We start from the raw sequence: 23656 nt of genomic DNA, 5'->3' as shown, positions 1-23656 counted from the left end.
AACATTCACCTTTGAAATGATGGGAGAACAGTCATGAATGATGTTAATGCCAAATTTTATTTCACAAGTCGGATATTTTACCCTCTTTTTGACAACTTGAACCTTTACCGCCTGATGTTGCACCACCGTTTCATGGTGGGTGGGATAAGTAGTTGAGAGCTTTGGCTCTGAATGAAACACAGAGGTCAAAACAATTAACCTTTTTGAAGTCCATAAAACCATTTTGATTAATAAATTAACTGAAACTTTTCTCGTCGCTGGACACGGGTACTTTTGCTTGCTTTTCCGGTCACTGGGGATGCTGCTTTTCCTGTGAGAAATAAGCTAAACTGACTGTGTAGATTGGTATCTCAACATGAAACGAAATTTATTTTAATTTTATGACACAGAAAAATACAACTGGACGCTGGTTTTTATCACAAGTAAATTTTCAGGATCTTTTTACATTTTCTGAGATAATATTGTTCGATCTTTCTTTTAGATGTCAAATGTCAAAGATTGACCGCTTGATCCTTGATATAATCGATTTATTAAGCGCGCGCCCGATTCTCACCACATTATTCTCATTTTATGAATCAGATGTTTGTGTTATAGTGATTATGAACGCTTGCGACCATATTCCATGAATCTTTCCTTTGCCAACAAGATGGTGTGCAGAGCACCCAAGACAGTGATACATTTTAAAACAAGAAAACCATCTTTTTTTATCAGTTTGTAGTTTTGCTGGTTTGAAAAATGCGAAAAAATGTCATCGGCAAGGTGTCCTCCTCCCCTTCCCCTTACACTTTCAATCTTCTCCTCACTCGTTCTTCATCCAAGTGACCCTCTGTTACGTCCCTCTTACTTTATACTGTTGGTGTGTTTCCCTGCTTTCCACATGTTCTAGCTGTTCTATTCTGTTTTACCTCTTCCACGAGCTTCGACTTGGTTTCCCAAGAAAATGCTTTCCTCTTGCTTGTTGTTTTTCAGGCATGCAGTTACTCGCTGTCAAACAGACGAGGCCACCAGACGGGCTGCCAGAGTGGCTCTACGGCAGTCATCTGAACCATAGCCAGGTTTTTGGGAGTATTACACCAGGTATGTCTTGGTGTGTCCTCTCATTCTGCTTCCTCATTTGTTTTTGGCACGACTAACAATTTGATTACCTGATGCGGGATGTGATGCGGTGAGGGCACTGGAGGGCAATATTGTAAGGTTTGGGAAATTGTGTGCTTTGCTGTGAGTACTGCAGATGGATGCATGCCGGGTTATTAAGTGATTAATTTTTCCAGCAGGAGTGGTTGACGGCGGGGAGCTTGCCATAATGCATGTAGTGCAGCAGGCTGTGCCACCTGGCTGGTTCTGGCGGTTCCGCATTGCGATCGAATCATCTCAACCAATCAAGTTTGAGACCAACCTTGCAGAGTCTGCACTCGTTGCTGTGTACGGGCGCCGAGGAAAGCCCCCTTCACACACACAGGTACGGTTCACGAAGTTGTTTTCATTATGGCTCCCATCTGTTTCTTGGAGCTCAAACTGCCAATGCAGAGGAAAAATTTAATTGTGGCCTAATGCAAAGGGTAATGTAGCAATAGTTCAAAGAATAGGAGGTATACCCTGAAGCACAATTTACCACTTATCGGTACACTGGTGGTATAGTGGTGAGAGGACTGGTCAATAATTATTAAAGATAAAGAATTAGAGAAGTTATGGGTTCAAATCCAGTTGAAGGCAGCAGTACATTATTGAGGATTGGGATTTTAAGCTTCTGGAAACCAAACTCGGTCATTTGATGAGAACCACCATGCTATTATTAAATTGTTATGAAAAGCCCAGCTGGCTTGCTAAGAACATAAGCAAATGCTGTGAGGGTATTTTTTTCATCTTTGTGGTTGCTATGGGTTTTCCCAGAATACTTCACTTCTCAGGATCTATGACTCCAAATATTTTACAAGACACGAATAGCTGTCGATTCAGCCTTCTTTTCAAGACATGGCACGAGCTGTGGAATTCAGTACTTGAAGATGTTCTCCTGACAGTCCGAATACCTCGTGATCCTTGAGGGTCCATCTCCTTTCTATTATTGTGCATGTCATCTGTTTTTTTATTTTTAATTTTGTAAGCTTACAAACATGATACACAAGTCAGGCACAAAGATATCTTTATTCTTACTTTATATCAGTAACGTAGTTGTGACATGAAACGGCTGAGATCACACCATAATGAATTCTCTCTCCAATTGCCCATGGTTTGCCAAATAATCACAATCACTGTTTGAGACATTCTGGCACAGGGGAACCTTTATGAAGATAAATTAAACATCGTGTTTCATGCTTCATGTTCTAGTCACAGCAGTTGTTGCGCTGGAGTTACATGTCCTTAACATCCTTTCCAACTTGGATGTGTGTGTATGTATATATATATATATATATATATATATATATATATATATATATATATATATATATATATATATATATATATATATATATATATATATATATATATATATATATATATATATATATATATATATATATAATATACCTACATACATACATACATACATACATACATACATATAGTGTTTCAAGAAGAGTGATGCAACTTTAAATGTTTATTTACAAAGAAACGGAAACCTCAGGAACATAAACCAAACATTTCTTGAAAGCTTGTGACATGTTATTTTATATCACTGATTGCTATTAAAATAAGTCACTGCTCGAGTTAGAGCCCAAGGTCTGAAATTGGCATTTACTCAAAATCCTTGGAATTGACGTTCTCGATATGTGGCCCTCTGCGGTTCAGACAGGCATTTATCCTGACTCCAAAGTTCTGTCCAACTTTCCTGTAGGTCTCATGTGGCACTGCCTGGAGGTCGTCTGACACCTCCTGCTTCAGATCATCCAGTGTGGCAGGGCGGTTGGCATAGACAGAGCCCTTGGCAGCCCCCCAGAAGCAGTAGCCAAGATGGTTCAAGTCTGGGCTATGGGGTGCCCAGTCATGAGCGGTAACCCAGGGCAATGAGGCGGTTTCTGCTGTCGCAGGAAAGTGATGGTGTCATGAGCTGCGTGCGGGGTAGCACCATCCTGCATAAACCAGGTCATGCTGAACTGGTTTGGAGTGACCTTTTGGGCTAGATCATGATGGAACTTCTGGAGCATGGACCGGTAGTGCTCACCGTTGATCGTCACCATCCTGCTGTTGTCATTCTCAAACCAGTAAGGCCCTCGCGTTCCTTCCCCATCTGGCATTGAAGGCGCAGAACCATGTGACCGTTGGCCCTTTCGGGTACCTCTCAGTGATCTCCTCAGGTGGTTCTTCTCCCAGAAAATGTTGTTGCGGTTGTTAATGGCACTATACAAGTGAAAATGGGCTTCATCACTGAACTAGATCAGGTTGATCCACTTTGGGTTTCACTCCATCCTGTCACTGAGCCAATTGCACATGTCAAGTCTCCTTCTCATGTCATCTTGATCAGTTTATGCTGAAGAGAGATGATGTTTGGGAAAAGCTTCAGTTCCTAAGTGAGGATACGCCAGACTAATGTTGCTTTGATGCCTAGCTCCTGTGAGTGTCGGCGGTGGGACTTTTTGGGACTGTCCACTGCAGAATCCCACATGGTGTCGTTGATGACTTGGCTCTTGGTTACTGATGCTGGCCTACCACCGTTGCCCTTGCTCTGGTTGTGCACTGTACGCTTGTGCTCAAAATGTTTCACAATATGTTGAATGGCACAATTTGTGGGTCCATCACGTGTTCTGAGGTCGTATTCCCGGCAGAACCTCCGGCGGGTGTCTGCATATGATTTAGTCTCAAACCACAGAGCTACCACTTTTGTCTTCTGCTTCTCTGTGAATGGCATATTTGAACTATGGAGCTAGAAATCCCAGGGAACAAATGACAGGATAACACCATCAAACCCTGAAAAGGAAAAGGGTATATGTTTAAAAAAAACAACAACAAAGAAATGGCAGGAAGTCAAAGTTGTATCAATCTTTCTGAAACACCGTGTATATATTTATTCTTTGCAAGAACAAGGCTCATAGAAGAACGAATAATTATTATAGAAGCTCACGGAAGAATTATCTGCGCAGACAACCCACAGCTTGCATGCATGTCTTGTGTGAATGAGGCATAACAGAGTAGACCGAAAGTGGACAGGACAGGAGGCATTAACGTTCGTCTTCATGGACTATAATTTGATTTAATGACACGAGTGTGACAAGTTTAAACCCATCACATCGTAGGACGAAGTTACAAGCACTTGATACATAGCACAGCACTATCATCGATGCACTTTTCAAGGACGTAATGCCCACACGAATTAACGCAGAAAACTATTATTGCAAACTAATGTAATGTCATTATGCACAGGCCGATAGGATTGCTCCGTGATGAAACGGTGATCGCAGCCAAACAGTGCACATAACTTAACGAGAAGGTCATCCACTATAATAAACCGATTACAATAATTTTGCTTGGAAGAAATATTCAAATAAAACGTAGTACAATTACAATACAATGCATGATAATCCACAATATACCAATAAATAATGACTGAATGGTGTTGTATATTATCTGTGGTATGTGGCGAGTCATTTTACTTTGTGATAATCAATGATACGAGGTATTTGTATTTCATATATATATATATATATATATATATTTTTTTTTTAAATATACATGGTTTAGGCTCATGGAAGAGCAAGGACACAGAACAAATCAGGATACAACATAACAAATGGAACAGCAGGAGAAAGGGGAAATGCATGTAACGAGGCAGAGGGAGAAGGTAGATGGAGACGGACCAACACAGGATTCAGGTAACGATGAGAGTTAGGGGAGAACACAAGGGGTGGACAACATGGATACATAAGCAACATTTTGGGAAGGGTGGGGGATGGTTTAACAGGGGTAGAAAAAAATAATGTCTTTGAATGGGGGATGACTTGAGACGGTGGTGAAGTGGTGAACAGCAGTCTTGAAGTTCGAACACTAACCCTAACCCAAACTACCGTAATCTTCATTACTTGTTGATTTGTGCATATTTTGTTGAAATTACAGAGAGTGCAAATTTAAATATAATTCAATAAAAATTCAGATGTATTGTTTTAGCTGATATATTACCAACAACTTACTTATACGATGATAGACTGCACAGTAAATGTAGTTGAATACAGATAATCTGATCCAAGCCGAAGTCCTAACACATGTTGTCTGTGTCTGAGTCACGAGATCCAAACTGAAATTGAGGTTCAATTCATGAGAGCTTGAGCCTGAATGCAATTCCAAGTCACGAGTTCTCAGGAATGAGTTAGAGTACCTCAAGATATTAACAAAACCTACGTATATTATAGCCATATGGCCATGCTGTTCCGGCGATGTGGCTATGTTGTTGCGGTTCTTTGGTGCATTCGCTCTAATAACTTATTCGGACCCCTTCACCCTATTGGATTTTCGTTGCCTTGAGTTAAAATACAAATTGGCATTAATTCTCAAAGGTCATCACTTGCAAGGATGCATGTCAGTTATCTTAATATGTGACATGTGATTCCAGAAGAACTAATTAGCAATGAGAGCTGCTCGATTGCAAGCGCACTGCCAGGCAGGGGTAAAAGGCAAGGTGGATCAAGGAGACTGATAGCATGTGCATATCAAGCAGATGCCAAAACTGCAAGGATAATTGTATCGAACGTAATTTGCCTTCGTCGTCTCCCCTTTTTAATCCAAAGCACGTGCCCTCATTGATAGATTTTAGTAACGAACATACTCTATCAATTTTAACCTACTAATACAGTGGTAGTGGTCAAGCAGTGCACATATGCATCTGTCAGGCTTGGGGTGTTTGCCAGTAAATGATGGGGTTTGGAAAGTTCTGCTGCTCATCATCGACTTGCTGACACATCCATTCTTTAATTGAGTAGAATATGTACCTTTTGAATATTCTTCACATTCTCACATTACTTTTTTTATCATTATTCCTCTTTGCGTGATGGTGAAAACGGATGTGTAAATTTAATAAATCACATTATTAGTACCTGATCACCTTTGCATTACCTTTCACAGTAATATCTACAACCCTTAGCCACTCTTTAAAAAATATATATATATTCTTACATGATCTAAGGTGAGCCTCGTAGTGGAGCTGCCACACACAACACATGGACGTACAGACGAGAATATATGACACAACACAAGACTGTAAGACAAAACTCAGCCACTGAGCTTGGGAGAAATGCCATCACTTCCTCGGGTACTCTGGGTACCAGTGACATCACAACAATGACACCTCCTTTCTCACCACACTCAGCAGGGCATTTCCTCAGGAGGAATGGGATTGTCCATGCTCTTAAATGCTGAGCATCAATCAAGGAAGGAGCACATACCATTTTAAAGTCTTTGCTATGACTTGGCCCAGGTTTGAACCACTGACAACCCAGGTCGAAAAACCAGTTAAAACCAGTACACATTTTCAACTGGTCTCTATTGGTTCTAATTGGTCTTTAATTGGTCTCTATTGGTTTCAACTGGTACCAGTTAAATTCAGTCAGAATTCCAATTTCCCAGTTGAAAAAACCAGTAGCTCATATTTGTACCAGTTAAAGTCTTACTGGTTCCAGTTGATACCAGTTGCAATGTACTGGTCTCCCAGTTGATACCAGTTACAATGTACTCGTCCCAGTTGATACCAGTTAGTTAAATACAATTGTATTTCAACTGGTAATATATCACTCTATTCCAATTTCCATATTAAAACCAGTAAGAAACCAACTGGCTTTACTGGTACCAGTTGGCTACTGGTTTTCAACTGGTACCAGTTGACCAGTAAGCTACTGGTCTTTACTGGTTTTTTGACCTGGGAACCAATGACCTCCCAGACTAGCAGCAGATGCGCTAACCATTACACCACCCAGACTAGCAACAGATGCGCTAACCATTACACCACCCAGACTAGCAACAGATGCGCTAACCATTACACCACCCAGACTAGCAACAGATGCGCTAACCATTACACCACCCAGACTAGCAACAGATGCGCTAACCATTACACCACCCAGACTAGCAATAGATGCGCTAACCATTACACCACCCAGACTAGCAACAGATGCGCTAACCATTACACCACCCAGACTAGCAACAGATGCGCTAACCATTACACCACCCAGACTAGCAACAGATGCGCTAACCATTACACCACCCAGACTAGCAACAGATGCGCTAACCATTACACCACCCAGACTAGCAACAGATGCGCTAACCATTACACCACCCAGACTAGCAACAGATGCGCTAACCATTACACCACCCAGACTAGCAACAGATGCGCTAACCATTACACCACCCAGACTAGCAATAGATGCGCTAACCATTACACCACCCAGACTAGCAACAGATGCGCTAACCATTACACCACCCAGACTAGCAACAGATGCGCTAACCATTACACCACCCAGACTAGCAACAGATGCGCTAACCATTACACCACCCAGACTAGCAACAGATGCGCTAACCATTACACCACCCAGACTAGCAACAGATGCGCTAACCATTACACCACCCAGACTAGCAATAGATGCGCTAACCATTACACCACCCAGACTAGCAACAGATGCGCTAACCATTACACCACCCAGACGAGCAGCAGATGCCCGAACCATTGCACCATTGAGCCTTATACCTGAATTATCATGTCTGATTTCAATCTTTTCAAATGCAATTTCCTCTCTCATTTTGCTGTTTGCCTTTGTGAGGAATTTGGTTCTTCTGATTGTACCCACTCGTATTTACCTGCAACATGTGGAATGTACACAAGAGTTCTGCGTTGCTGTTGTTGTTGCTGTTGTTGTTGTTGTTGTTTTGTTGTTGTAGTTCTTGTTGGGGGTCAATTTTTGAAACGTGCACCCATTGATTTGACAGCTGCTGGACCAAACCCACATTGGTCACTTGGCTGCACCCACCATGACACCCACACAAAATGATATGGCCGCCATCTTGGTTTTCTGGTGGGCCTCTGCTGATTATACCCAGTCCAGGTTTGCTGCGTCAGATTTCCATTGGCTTTGTTTGGGTCGGGTGTTAATCACGATGAGGGACCCCGAAAAATGTAATCATATGTGGAATTTTTTTTTATTAGTAAGGTTTAATAAAGCCCCGTACATACCCCCATGAAAAAAAACAGCGTTACATAATTTTTGAACGGCCCCATTTTGGGGTTAAACATCCGTGACTGTGTGACAAGTCAGCTCTTTCTGAAGCTGACATGGATGAGACTTGTCCAGTTTATCTTTTAATAGCACAGGAAATGTGTATTTCCCAATCGTGCTTTCATATTTTAAGAGTGCTTTCAATACGCATTTCCCAATCAGCCCATTGCCGGATTGTCAAAGCTAATTCACCAGCGCTTAATGGTGACGTCCCATACCTCGAATAACCACGTGCAGGTTTTTATGAAGAATAGGTTTATTATAATAGAGAGAGTGGGAGGGCGGAAGAGAGGGACTCACCGCACGCACACACGCACTGACATATGCAAGAACAGAACGGAACTGATCTACATTGTATTAGATGGAGACTGATGATGTGTGAAAGGATTGCTGGGATAAGAACACGCAAATGAGCAAGGTTTTCAGCTTAAATTACGAGTTCAACCGTCTTACATTATGCGGACTGCATTTCCCATATAAAACCAATTATCAATTTATTATTACAACAAATATTCCTGTCATGTTGACACCACAAGGAAGCGCTGCTCAATTTCCACTTAAAGGCAAAATGTTTTCACATTATCGCTCACCCATCCACGGACGGTCTTGTGGAGTGGAACGACTGGCCTACACATCACAAATGAAACGCTTTTGCAACAGGAAAATGGGCAGAAATTACTGTACTTCATGACTTCTCATGACATAGGCTGATTTGACGTGTATGGGATATGACAAGTCACCTTTTTCATGCCTGCTACAACCCGTACTGGCTATACTGCAATTTTACCAACATATGACAACTACCTGCATGGCCTAGTATACTTGGATATTGCCAAACTCTTTAATTGAATAGCCTATCCTCTGCAAGTTTGTGTTGCTGCAAAAAGTGGTTGCCACGTATCTTGAGGTTCTTTGATGGATCGATGTCCAACTGGCAGAGGGGTGAAGTTTGAAGTTTGCTTATTTGAACTCAAGACTTAAGTTTCACTCAAAGTTGAGTTTATTTAAGCGAGAAACATCCTCTCCCATTCTGGGTGGGAGGTGGGGGGAGTAGGGCTGGGTCATGTGTATTATTATTATTATTATTATTATTATTATTATTATTATTATTATTATTATTCTTTAACGGCCACAATTATTCCCACATTCTAGTGTGGTTGGCCTGGGGAAATTTTGCCCACGTCTTTCATGAATCGGCTATCCAGGCCAGACGTTTAACGAAGGTTAGGGGAGAAATTTGGAATTTGGCCAGGGTGCCTGCGATAGCTCGCCTACTTTTCACGAACTAGACCGTGGGAACTTTAACATCCACCAATAAATGCCTGCAGATGTCCATCTGAGGGATGGCACACACATTGATGAATCACCCAGCCTGCAAAACACTGGGATGACAGCTTGTAGCTGGGTCGAGATTCAAACCCAGGCAAGACAGCTTAGCAGTAAGTCCACATATAATCTGATGGTTAGACAAATCGTACAGGCAAGTGGATATATCATTCATCTGTAAAGACTTATTTAAGCATCTATATTAGCTAAAAGTCATTGCAGCTTTGGTAGCAACCCACCTAGAGGCCTCGCAAGTTGAAACAGCTCGGATACGTTCAGCTGCGGTGGACATCATGAGCATAGAATGCCTCAAGGACCTCGAGTTTCCACCAAACTTCTTTTGGTTTCGTGTTAAACAACAGTAGCGACTGTTTAAAAAAGGTAATCGTATGTTGGACAGAATAGACGGAATAGTTTATGGATGTAATAAGGTTTACTCATTGTCGGTGTGCCCCACAAAACGCTTAAGTAACAATCAAGAAGTAATGACCGAATGTATCGTGGACAGACAGACAGACAGACAGACACCAAACTGCAAATTTTAGTATGAAGACAAAGGGCAATCTAATGCATCTGGCACTGTACAAAGCAAATGATGACTGGCTTTTCGTTTACCTCCTCTCTCTCTATCTCACTCTGGTTTGCCATTTATACACTGTATACTGAATCCATAACTTTTCGTAAAAGCACCTTTCCTCGACAAAGTACTTGTAATTACCTGGAAGTTTTATAACCAGAAGGCTATACAAGTATGAGTTACATATAATTGCTGATTAACTAAACGTGTTGTGTGATAATGTGCTCCGGTGGTGGACGTGCAGTATGACTTTGTGCGATTGCTTGATGGGCGGCACTTAGCCGGGGCTCGGGAGCGTCGTGGAGTCACTGGTCCTGCACTCAGGTCTGACCTGCATCAGATGAGAACATCACGTCGTGGGATTTTCATTGAGCTCCTACTGGCTGGCCTTTGGCACATGGCTGTCTACAATGATGGGGATCGTGTGCAAGTACTCAGCCTGATCACCTCTTCCACTGGTGGGTGAAGAGAGTGCGATGCAGATGAAGGGAAGCTGTTAAATTGTTATCCTTCATGCTGTTGTTTATCATCATATTTGTTCTCTCTGTGCTCCATACTCGCTGACAGGCTCTCAGCAGGGCTGCCCTAATGGATGCCGTGGCAATGGCGAATGCATTGCAGGCGAGTGCCATTGCTTCGCAAGTTTTGAAGGAAGAGACTGCAGTAAATGTAAGCGACTGCATTGCCCAGCATCCCATCCCCTTTCTGCTTCCCCAGCATTCCTCTCTCCCTCTCTCTCTCTCTCTCTCTCTCTCTCTCTCTCTCTCTCTCTCTCTCTCTCTCTCTCTCTCTCTCTCTCTCTCTCTCTCTCTCTCTCAGCTTCCCCAGTATCCGTTCCACCCCTTCATACTCACCCCACGACCCATTCCACATCCTTCTGCCTCCCCCTCTCCACATTCCCCCAGCCATCACCTATTCCCTCTTCCTTGCCAACAGCAGTTCTTCCCCAATCCCTAACTCTATGGATTACCAACATCTGATGTATTCACTCAAATTTAGTATTCTCTCATTCCAAGCTGCCACTGGTAAACTTGATATTATCTGCCCACCAAAATCCTTCCTCCAACAGGATGTCACCGAATCCTCGGTGTCTTTCCCGAGGTGTTATATTTTCTGTTTGTTTGTTTTTTGTATACAATGTCGAGGCTCGTATAAGAGCTAACACACAGAACCTACAACAAGGGGAGCAGAAAACAAGAGGGGTGGGAGAGGGAAAAACAAAACAGTGGGGAACAGAACCATGAGGAGATCTGTGGAAGGGTGAGGGATGGGGTAGGGTACACGGGGTAAACAAGATGGACACTACAGGGACTATCAGGAAGGAAAGTAGGGAATTTGAAGGAGGTGGGTTTGGGGTGGATTAATCAGGGTAGAAAAGATCGTGGTTTTGGATATTTATGTTTTTTGTATACACTGTCGATGCTCGTATAAGAGCTAACACACAGAATATACAACAAGGGGGGCAGAAGACAGGAGGGGCAGGAGAGGGAAGGAAAGAACAGTGTGGAACAGAGACATCCGGAGGTCTGTGGAAGGGAGAAGGATCGGGCGGGGTACACAGGATAAACAAGGTGGACACTACAGGGATTTTCAGGTCCTTACACAACAGGGACTTTGACAGACCCGAACCTTGTTCTGGTGGCCGAGTTGCAGTTTATGTTAAAAACTCCATTTCTGACTGTCCTTGTACTACTCTTCCCCTCCTAACCGCCAGGAGTACCTCTGGCTGTGACTTTCCCTCAACTACCACCTCCTGTTTGTCTGTGTGCTGTACCATCCTCCTAACAAGGACAACTCTATATACATCTCGCTCTCTGCCATCATTGACCATCTTATAACCACTCATCCCAACTATCTCTTCCTCATATGCAGTGATTTGAACTGTCACCATGCCATTTAGCTAGGTGTTGGTACCTTCTTCAACCAGTCATGGCATTGCGGCAAAGGCCTCCAAAGCCAGTCGCCGGTTGGACATCCTCCATCGTGCGGAGTCCTTCCTCGGCCCACCTGAGCTCCTGGCTGCATACAAAGCTTTTGTCCACAACCTGATGGAGTACTGCTCTCCCCTCTGGGCTGGTGCTCCCACCTCTCACCTTTCTCTGCTTTACACTGTGGAAACCAAGGCATTTAGGATCATTGGCATCTCCCGTGATGAGGCTGAGTCTTTGGGCCTCTCACTCTCTCACCGCAGGCAAGTCGGTGGTCTTTCTGTCTTCTACCTTCTCCTATCTGGCCTCGCCCTCCCCCGCTCCCGCTCTGTCTAACATATGTCCCCCTGATATTTCCGCAGGGCACTCAAGGTCCGCCAGCAACTCTCTTCTGGTAAAACTTCCAAAATCACGAATCACTGCTCATTTTCACTTTTTCATTCCTCTTTTTTCCCCACCTTTGGAAAAAACTCCCACACTCTCGTCAATCCCATTCTTCCCTCCAGGTCTTCAAAACAGCTGTTCACCACCACCTCTCATCTTCCCCCATCCAAAGCCACAATATTTTCTTCCCCCATTAATCCACCCCAAACCCACCTTCTTCAAATTTCCTGCTTTCCTTCCCGAAAGTTCCCTGTCATGTAAGCTCCTGAAAGTCCCTATGGTCTCCATATTGTTTATCCCGTCTACCCCGCCAAATCACTCTCCCTTCCACAGATCTAATGTCTCTGTTCCCCACTGTTTTGTTCTTCCCTCTCCCACCCCTCTTGTCTCCTGCCTCCCTTGTTGTGTATTCTGTGTGTTAGCTCTCATATGAGCCTCGACAATGTATACCAAAAAAAAAGAAAGGACTTCTGTCATCCTATGGGCCTCACCCTATAAGTGAACTTTTACCTGGATTTCTCCCATTGGCACATTTTCCCTACTGGACTTGGTAATAACGAATTTGCCTGCAATGTCTCCTGTTCCTCTTCTGTTCTAATAGGTTCATCTGATTATGTGCATGTGAGAGTCAACATCTCCTTGGCGATCGTCAAAGAGCTGCTTCAGTGCCATATTGCAGTTCACCCAAGCTGACTGGACTACAAGCTGCCCTGTTATTTCATGATGGGTGCTTCTTTCCATATATCCAGATATTGATACTGCCTGGGAACCCTTCTACACAAACTTGCTTTCCATTATGTACAGATTTATTCCATTTCGTCTGTAATGTTATCATACCTATCCTCTTGTACCTGGTACACAGACTCCTGAGGTGAGGCAGTTGCCTTCAAACAACTCATGTTTACTTCTTGGAAGGCAAATCTGACATCATTCCACAACTTCCAGAACAAGTGTGTTTCCACTCTCAGGAAAGTCAGAAAACAACATCTGGCCAATCTCAAACCTGTCTCATTCTTCAAAGACCTGGTGGCACCTTGTTAAGGCTATCTCTGGAGTATGCTCTCCTTCCATCCCCTCCCTCACTTCAAATGTCACCACAGCTAACTATTCCTGAGAAGGCCAAATGCCTCAATTCTATGTTTGCTTCCAAATACTTTGTACCCAACCCCTCACTTCCTACTCCGACCAAACCCTCCCATACCCAAATGCTCCCGGATACTATCTTTTCCACTTGAGAATGTGGAGAGGTGTCCAGCCAAACTGGACTCAGATTCTGTAACAGGCCCAGAGGGCACCAGTGCATGTCTTAAAAACCTGCGGTGCTGCTTGTGCTCATCACCTTTCTGCACTGTTCACCTAATCATTCTCTCTGGGTCAGTTTACATCTGCCTGGAGGTTTGCCAGCATCACTGCAATGAAAAAATATGGTGCAATATATTTCCAAGATGGCCTCCAAAGCCAGCCTTTGACTGGGCATACTTCATCATGCAAGGTCTTTCCTCGGCAAGTCGAAAGTTCTGACAACATACAAGGCCTTCATTCATAGCTTGATGGAGTACTGCACTCCCCTTTGGGCTGGTGCCAATGCCTCACACCTTGCCCTTCTTGATGCAGTGGAAAGCAAGGCTTTCAAAATCATTGGGATATTCTCTGGTGAAGCTGTGTGTCTTGGCCTGTTGCTTTGGCATCACAGATAGGTTTGTGGACTCTGCATTCTACCGCCTCATTTTTGGTTTTGCACCCTCTGCTCTTTATTGGCTCTGTTGTTCCCAGGTTTCTGCAGGGCACACCCAGTCTGCCAGGTACCCTCTTCACATTAAACTCCCATAATCCAGACTCACTGCTCACCTCTACTCCTTTGTTTCTCTTTTCTCTCATCTATGGCTCCAACTTCCCCAGTCTGTTCAGTCCAATTCTTCCCTTCAACGATTCACGACGACTGTTCTGTTGATCACCACTACCTAAGGTCATCCCCCACCCATACCCAGGATCTCTTTTGCCCCAAAATTGCCCCATTCCCAAGCACTCCTTTTACCAGGTTATTTTGATTATAATTTTTTTTTCTGGCTCTCTTGGGAGTGGACACACAGTTGTTGTGGGTTTTGTGGAATGATTTGAGATGTACAAGACCAGTCCTGAACGAAGATAGCTGCTTTAAGATTAACTCTGCATGCCCTGCCAGGATCTGCCTGAGTGAACTGCAAGACTGGCTGACATTGATGCAGCTCTCTGAGAATAGCCAGAGAGATTGACTCTTACAAGCATATGATCAGATGAAGCAAATAGAGCAAAGGAAGAGCATGAGACATTTGCGGGGAAGTTAGTCATCACCATGTCCAGAACAGAGGATTTGCCATGAGGAGAAATCCTGGTTGGAAAGTTCACGGATTGCGTCAGTCCCATGGAGTCACAAAAGTCCTTTACTAAAGTGCCATGGCTGGTGAGAGAGGTATATTCATTTCACATAATTCCAATAATCTTCTTCCATTATCATTTTATAGTCTAATTACATGTTTTACCGGGCGTAGTGGCGTGCGCTTGTAATCCGGCTACTCGGAGGCTTGGGTTGGAGGATCGCTTGAGGACGGGGGCTCTGCGCTGGGCCACGCTATGAGAGGGTGTAGGGCATCCTGGAATCATGGCGAAACCCAATCCTTATCCCTGTGTCGTAAGAGGTGACCAGGGTTGCGTCAGGAAGGGCATCCGGCGTAAAACCTGTGCCAAATCAATATGCGGATCATAACGGATGATCCGCTGTGGCGACCCTTAACGGGAGCAGCCGAAAAACGAACAACAACAACGACAACAGACGAATTCCATGTTTTCTCATGGTGCGTTCATGCTCAGTATTGTCCTCTCTCACTTTTTCATTTCAACCTGCCATTACACAGAGTACATCATGATGTGGTATTTCCTCTAGTTTTGTCTGTAATTTCTCATCAAAAGTGTCTTTGTCTTCTTCACTGGCATCGTGTGTTGGCACATGACATTGGGTGATTGTAAATTTGGAGTGTTTTCAGGAGAATATTGCTTTTATGATTAGTTCCCTCCATTTGTTACTACTCCCTTAATGACCCCCTCTCCTTTCCTTCACAACAGTTCTACTCCTTCTCTGTGCAAATAATCTTATCTGCATGATTGTAAAATTGTCTCCCCATCTCCAATCTTCATCTGCCCAAAGCCTTGCCATTGGATCTCACTCGGTCCAGGTATACCCAAATCATGGTTTATCCTCTCTTTGATAGCCTGTGTGAATCTTCCTGCTTCTCATTGTTCTTACATTCCGGGTTCTGATCTTGCACCTTTTCATGGATCGGAGGAATGCCTCTATCCTGACAATACCTTCCTTTTGGCCTTAACTCCCAAAATCCAGAATCATTACTCAGTGCTCATCTCCACTCATTCGTTCCTTTTCCTTTCCCATCTGTAGAACCAACTTTCACATTCTCTTCAATCTCATTCCTCCCTTCAGGTTTTCAAGACAGCTGTTCACCACCATCTCAGGTCCAAAAACCATGATCTCTTCTATCCACGTTAATCCCCTTAACCCCAATCCCCAAGCCCACCTCCTTACAAATTTCCAATTTTTCCTTCCTGAGAGTTTCCCTCTGTATCCATCCTGTCCACTCCATGTGTCCTTTCCTGCCTCCCATTCCTCCTCACACCAATTGTTTGAAAAAACAAAAAAACGACAAAGTGACTTGAGTTCTTAAAGATTCTGTGATGATGCTTATTTTATAGAAATGGGTTATCGATCCAAACTTATGATGAACCACAAATAACCCCTCTTCCCTGTGATCATTCCTTTTTCCCAACAGTGGCATGTCCTGTGCTGTGCAGTAATCATGGGCACTACAAGGCCGGTGTGTGCATCTGCCTTGCTGGGTGGAAGGGCCGCGATTGCTCGGTCTCAGTCACTGATTGTGTGGAGCCTGACTGTCGTGGGCATGGCTCCTGCATTGAAGGACAGTGTGTGTGCCATCCAGGGTACCGAGGAGATGCCTGTGAGGCAGGTACGGTTATCATAAGGCCATGTGGTGTGGGGAGACCAATGTGGGAAGACGAATGTTAGCTTCATCCGTTTTTAAGCAGTCCTCATGGAGACCATTTCAAACACAACGGAGCATCTTTGGGGCAGGGGTGAAAAGGAAGGTATGGAAACTTGACAAATTACTGGCCAACCCTGGGCATAACTAGACAGACCTTCCTGGGAAAAGTTTAGTGATATTTGTCAGAAAAAGACAATGATTGAAATGGAAAAGGCTGAAGTTGGGATAATGAGGCATATTGGAACTTTGTCATTGTTCCCCCAGTGAACTGCAAAGACCCAAATTGTGGAGGCCATGGTGTGTGTGTGAATGGTCACTGTTGGTGTCAGGCTGGTTGGGATGGACCACTTTGTGACCAACAGCAGCCCAACTGTCCTGAGGCCTGTTCTGGGCATGGGCGCTATGATGCAACCACACATTCTTGCCACTGTGACCTTGGCTGGGAAGGCGAGACCTGCGGAAAAAGTAAGGCTTTGTTTACATTTTGACTCTCTGTATTCAGTATGTTTATATATGTATACATGTATATATATATATGTATATATACACATACTATACAGTACAGTACAGTACACCAGTACTATCATTTTCAAATCATGCAATTAACAATTTTAAAGATATTGATAATTATTAACCATTTTTATTAATGAGCAGTCATATTTTGGTATCCACATTACTTACTGAGCATGTTGGGTTTCCTTTAACAAAGAGCAATAACTTATTGTGGTTATAAATCTTTAAATAGGGCTGAGAATGGCTCAAAAGTTGTGAACTTGCCTTTAGGCTGTTTTGTCTGGGTAAAATTCCCAACACAACTACGAAATGTCACCCTGGTATTACACAGGCCGAGTGTTACATCAATCCACTCAATGGACATTAAAATGGAGAACCATCAGTTTACACGAGCTGGTGGACAATAAAAATGATTCCATCCTGTTTTTTCGCGAAGAGTTGGCAGTTGTTCCTGGTACCTTGCACAGTTTACAAATTTTGCTTTCAGCAATGAGGCTCTGAATCAGCAGCACACCCTCAAAAATGATGCAACCAGCAGCCTCGTGTTGCACACTCATTAACGAACGAATCCTCTAAGATGACATCATCACGGAACACAGGAAACGATAATGGCACTCTGTTGAGCACATACCTCTGCCAGACTGAACAGTTTATGTTTTGTATCCCACTGATTGGCTGGATCTGCATCCAGACCTTAACCAAAATCGAATCAGCTTGTTCTTGTCACCTACTCAAGTCTTCCACCAAGTGTTGTCATAAGCCATCCAAAACGTTTTGAAATACTGTGCTATAAATCGTTTTTATTTATCCTATCTCTCAATGTTTTTGAATTCGCCATATCTCAACAAACTGTTTAGCCCTATATCTCAATGTTTTTGAATTCGCCATATCTTAACTCAACGTTTCACCCTATCTCTCAGTGTTTTTGAATTTGCCAGATCTCAACGAACTGTTTAGCCCTATCTCTCAATGTTTTTGAATTCGCCATATCTTAACTCAACGTTTCACCCTATCTCTCAGTGTTTTTGAATTTGCCAGATCTCAACGAACTGTTTTGCCCTATCTCTCAATGTTTTTGAATTCGCCAGATCTCAATGAACTGTTTAGCCCTATCTCTCAATGTTTTTGAATTCGCCATATCTTAACTCAACGTTTCACCCTATCTCTCAGTGTTTTTGAATTTGCCAGATCTCAACGAACTGTTTTGCCCTATCTCTCAATGTTTTTGAATTCGCCAGATCTCAATGAACTGTTTAGCCCTATCTCTCAGTGTTTTTGAATTCGCCAGATCTCAACGAACTGTTTTGCCCTATCTCCCAATGTTTTTGAATTCGCCATATCTCAACGAACTGTTTAGCCCTATCTCTCAATGTTTTTGAATTCGCCATATCTCAATGAAATGTTTTGCCCTATCTCTAAATGATTTTGAATTCGCCATATCTTAACTAAACGTTTCACCCTATCTCTCCGTGTTTTCGAATTTGCCAGATCTCACCGAACCGTTTAGCCCTATCTCTCAATGGTGAAGAATCACTTAAATTAATTTTTGTTCATTCTCACATCCAGATCCTAACCAACATCAAATCAATTTGACCTTGTCACACACCCAACCTGTCCACCAAGTTCTGTCCAAATCAGTCCGTAACTTTTTGAGATATTCTGCTCACAGACAAACAAACAGACAAATAGGGGTTAAAATATAACCTCCGCCCACTTCCGGTGGCGGAGATAACTGTAGAGTTGGTCCGCATTGCCGGAAAAAATTAGGACAATGAATTTTCTCGGCCATGGGAGAGAAGATTAAGCGACGTTGCAGACGTCGGTAGTCCATTTCTTCAAAGAAAGAGAGGCCAAAGCAAGCCAGCAAGAGTGGGTATCAGGAAAGGAAGTGTTCCGTTTGGTATTTTTTTCAGAAATAATTATAATATTTGAAGTGTTACAATGAAAAAGAGAAGACTAACAACGACAGAGTGGAAGAATCGCAGAAAAGAGAAAGGGGAGAGAGACATGGAGCGAATTGTTCAACTTTTATTACCCCTGCCACCGAAGGTGGAAGGAGGTTATGTTTTCACCTTAGACTGTCTGTTTGTTTGTTTGCTTGTGTGCAGGATATATCAAAAGGTTGTGGATGGATTCGGATAAATTTGATGGAGAGGTTGGGTCTGTGACAAGGATGAAATGATAAGATTTTGGTGAAGATCCGGATCCGGATCCAGCTACTAGAATTTTTAATACTGATTCTTCACTATTGAGAGATAGGGCCAAAAACGATAAAAAGCACAATATCTCAAAAAGTTGTGGACAGATTCGGATGAAACTTGGTGGACATGTTGGGTGTGTGGCAAGGACAAATTAATTCAATTTCGTTGAAGATCTGAATCCAGATCCGGTTACGAGAATTTTTTTGTTTTTGAAGTGATTCGTTACCATTGAGAGATTGGGTCAAAAACGATATATAGCACGATATTAAAAAATTTATTTGGCACTACATGTTCTCGTGGAACAGGCATTATGTGGCGGACGTAACTGCTCTACCAAGTGCCCTTCGAGTTAATTATGTAACACACCAGTACACAAACGTCACACAAAATATACCACACAAAAGAAATCCTGGTGAGGGTCTGCAATCTCTCATTGCTTTTTTGGAGTTAAAAAATGTATTGGGCCTGATATGTTCTCATGGATCAGGCATTCCATGGCAGAGGTATGTGCTCTACCAAGTGTCCTTCTAGTTCAATATGCAATGCTCTCATGGAAGAAGCTCTCATTTACACAGGAATCATTTTATTACTTCTCACTACGGAGAGGAGTAATAGTTCCTAATGACTGCTCAGCACGGCTGCTGTTGATTGTACCCTATGAGACAACTCCGATGAGTTCATGCCCCAAGGTCTCATGGGGCACCGAAGAGTTTGGTGCTAAGTATTGCTGGACAAGGCACTTTTCTTACAGAGCAGGGAGCTGACTCGACATGGGATCACTCACTTGCACTTTGATGTGTCATGAGCTTTGTTGTCTTGGGCAATTAGCTTCCTTTCATGGTGGCCTCGGAAGTGTGAACTCGTCTGCTGCTCTGCGCGATGATTGACTTTTCAAGCTCAATTTGCTCTGGTGCCGTAATCGCCAATTATCATGTTAATATGTCAGGCAGTGAGAGCTGGATTGTCATTTTGATCAGTGAGGTATTTCATCAATACATGCCTGTGGCTGAACGGTGTCGCTTCAAGGTAGGAGTCAAACTAAGCAGCAGGAACACAATACATTCGAGCATGTCATAACTGGAGAAACACAAATAAAGAACAATATCAAAAAATGTTGATCCATGATCATTTTAATCTGTCTTATTAGGTGTGTTGTTTTTGTACCCCCATTGTAACTCGTGTTCTCTTCTTTGTTATGTAAATCGCTTTGTTTGAAGTGACACAAGGCAGCGTCCATTTTATCCGCTTTTTGCGCAAAAGACTGCATGTGTGGAAAGAAAAACAGTTTTGTTTCTCTTTGTTTGTTTAATATCGTGCCACAAAATACTGTCCTTCATGTATGTGTAAACTCATCAGTCATGGGGGAAAAAACATCTTTCACATGAATTAGACTTTTATTACTGACTATCAGTACCCTGCATTGCTGGGCAATGCTGGGTCCCTCCTCCCACCTCTCCTCCTTCCTCCTGCAACCCTACCCCTTTCCCTCCCTCTTCCAACCTCACTCCCTCCCTCTGAACTCCAACTCCACCCATTCTCCTCCCTCCTCCCAGCTGCACCCTTTTTCTCCCTTATCCCATAAATTTTTTTAATTGCACTCAATGAAGTTACACTTCGGGCATATTTGTTATTATTTTCTTCACTCAATAAAATTGTTGGAACAGTAGAAAATGTAAAGTTTAATGCTTTGGCAAGTTCACATGTTCTGGTGTAAATATGGAGAAGATGGGATCATACCCTTTCTTAAATAAATACACTTATACATTTAGTTATAAGAATCGGTAATTTCTTTACATTTTCAGATTTCACTCCAGATTTCGACATGATTTAATGCCACGAGATCCGATACTCAAATCTGAAATCATATTTAGATTACATACTTCAATTAGCCAATAAGAGGAGATCGTGTTTCCAAGGCAAAGAATATTTAGAAGGCTGAATCAAAACGGCGGCTCAGACCCTGGCGAGGTGAATTTGGGCTGACCAAGGATAAGCCTTTCATGAAGCTAAGCCATTAGGTCAGGTATGGGAGCATGTGCCAGAACAGCACGTCGCTGCGTCCACTTTCCGCCGGTACTCCAGGGGCCTCCGTCTGGCCATCCCCCAGGCAGATGCCAGGCCCATCCCCATCCCCTTGAGATGATGGTCAACCTGTTGCAACCATGAGGCACGTGGTCGACCCACTGGCCTCCTCCACTCATGAGACTCCCTCGCTGAGAGAATCTGGTGAGCAGGATCAGAGTCAGGAAAACGAGCCACATGTCCATACAGCCGCAACTGACGCTCACGGACTATGCAGGTAACAAATCTCATCCGAGTCTCTCTCAGCAACCGCTCGTTGGACACAAAATCCGACCAGCGATAGCCAAGGATTCTCCGAAGAGACCTGGTACCAAAGGAATTAAGTCTCCGTCTCAGATCCTTGGTCAGAGTCCAAGTCTCGCACCCATAGAGCAAGACTGGAAGTACCAAGGACCTGAAGACTCGGACTTTCGTCCTCCCGCACAGGTACGGGCAGCGCCACACCCCATGATCCAGTGAATCCATGACTCCCCAGGCCTGACCCAGACGTCTATTGACCTCTGACTCGCAGCCAGCAGAGACATGAATATCACTGCCAAGGTAAGTGAATCTCTCCACGACCTCAACATCCTCACCACAAACAGACACAGACAGGACAGCAGCATCCAAGATGTCACCGAAAGCCTGGATCTTAGTTTTGACCCAAGAAACCCGTAATCCCAACGGCTCCGACTCCTTATTCAGCACCTCGAGGGCCCCCAAGAGGATGTCTGAAGTCTCCGCAAAGATGACTGCATCATCTGCAAAGTCAAGGTCCGAGATCTTGACATTCCCAAATGACGCACTGCAACTTGATCTCTCCGACATCCTCCCTAGAACAACGAAGGCTGCGAATACCACAAACGCTACACTCGTAAATGATTTCTTCTGGAAAATGTTTGATAGTGTTCGTTTGTATATTGGAACACAAGAAGTTGAAGCGGTTTATTATGTCTCTGCTACATCTGAAATGATGAAATTTACACTATATTCATTTGGTGATAGAATGGGAAAGGGAGCTGTCGAAGGTTTTATTCCTGATATGGCAACGGGAACAAACACAGACCCTGGATTTAGAAAAAGAAAAGGAATGTGAAATGATGATACAAAAGCAGGTAATAGTTTTACTGTGGCAGTTCCTCTTCAAGGTATATTTGGAAATTAATTGGGGAAAAAATGATTATGCTGAAGCATACAAGTCTAACCAAAAGATGTGTGAAAGCAATGGAAATAAAGAACCCATTTTGGATATGACAGCATTTAAAAGTCTGTATACAATCTATGCGATTGACCTGAGTGCTCAAAAGGAAACTATAAAGTCTAATCGAGTGGATTCTTCCCGATACATTGAAAGAGGAGAGGGTGAAGAAGTTGATACATATTGTTTGCTTTTGGAAGAAACAGAATTACAGATTAATACAGATAATGGTGTTATGATTAGTCTCACATAATTTTTTTGATAAATAAATGAGAAGTAAAGTGCCAACTGGGGTATATGTTAATCAAATCAATCTTCATCAACTACCATCTTGTATTCAAAATCAAAAGCCTTGTATGATTAACATTAATACAATTCAGAGAAAAGGAGCAGTAAGAATTGATGTTTTGCTCACAAGAGAACAGGTGAAAATCTTGAACGATACTGGCTCACTTAAAATTAAAATGTCAAAACCAATGTTGAAGAAATATTCAATAAGAGAGAGGCGTGGAGGATTTCTCCCATTTCTAATTCCTTTATTTGCTGGTTTAAGTGCGGCTGGAGCATTGACGGGTGGTATTTCAGCAGCGGTGAAAACTGCCAATGAAAGGAAGGCTCAACTCCGGGCTCAAAAAGAATTGGAAAGACATAATAAAGAGTTGGAGAAACAAATTAGTGAAAGTGGTGTAATTGTAGATTTTGCTGAAAAACTTGAAAATCTGCCTGATAAAGCGAGATTGTTAGTTGGAGATATGCTTTTTTCTATCGCATAAGCAGGTGTAAAATTAACTAAAACGGGTAATGGATTATATCTTTCCAGTAAATAAATGAGCATTGGTGAGTGGTTTAAAGAATTTGGAAAGAATACAACATCAAATTTAGAACTTATCAAATATTGTAAGAAATTAAAAATTTCATAATGTGGTTATTTGTATGAGAGATGAATTAACAAACGTGTCTAAACATACAAAGAATATTATTATGAACTTAGAAGTTAATTATGGGAACGGTTCTCATTGTGTTTGTATTTTTAATAATCAAGGCAAATATTATTTTGATAGTTTTGGTCTTCCACCACCTGTTGAAGTAATAAAATTCTTGCAGAATGGTGTTTATCAAACATTTCAAGTCCAATAATTAAATTCCAAGTGTTGTTGTCAATTATGTCTCGATGTGTTATTTCAACTCAACAAAAATAAGTTTTTTTAAGTTCTTATTGGAGACAACCTGTTC

The 23656-nt window shown here is 42.7% G+C and overlaps 1 protein-coding gene across 7 annotated transcripts in view; it reads left to right on the top strand.

Annotated features, from left to right (window-relative positions):
* LOC147010865 (teneurin-3-like) overlaps positions 1-23656 on the top strand; it is a 307484-nt gene that overhangs the window by 104048 nt on the left and 179780 nt on the right. For 6 of the 7 annotated variants that reach the window (XM_085860654.1, XM_085860652.1, XM_085860653.1 and 3 more), the window contains exons 7-12: positions 970-1077; positions 1272-1459; positions 10334-10547; positions 10657-10758; positions 16220-16414; positions 16715-16915. In XM_085860654.1, the coding sequence (XP_085716780.1) occupies positions 970-1077; positions 1272-1459; positions 10334-10547; positions 10657-10758; positions 16220-16414; positions 16715-16915 (1008 nt within the window). The remainder of the gene's footprint in view (positions 1-969; positions 1078-1271; positions 1460-10333; positions 10548-10656; positions 10759-16219; positions 16415-16714; positions 16916-23656) is intronic. The other variant, XM_085860648.1, reaches the window with a different exon arrangement.

Source organism: Eptatretus burgeri, chromosome 16, assembly GCF_056783735.1.
Source record: "Eptatretus burgeri isolate ZD-2024b chromosome 16, Ebu_testis_v1, whole genome shotgun sequence".
Lineage (NCBI taxonomy): Eukaryota > Metazoa > Chordata > Myxini > Myxiniformes > Myxinidae > Eptatretus > Eptatretus burgeri.
The sequence above is the reverse complement of the archived record's forward strand: the minus strand, read 5'-3'. Positions and strand labels throughout refer to the sequence as shown.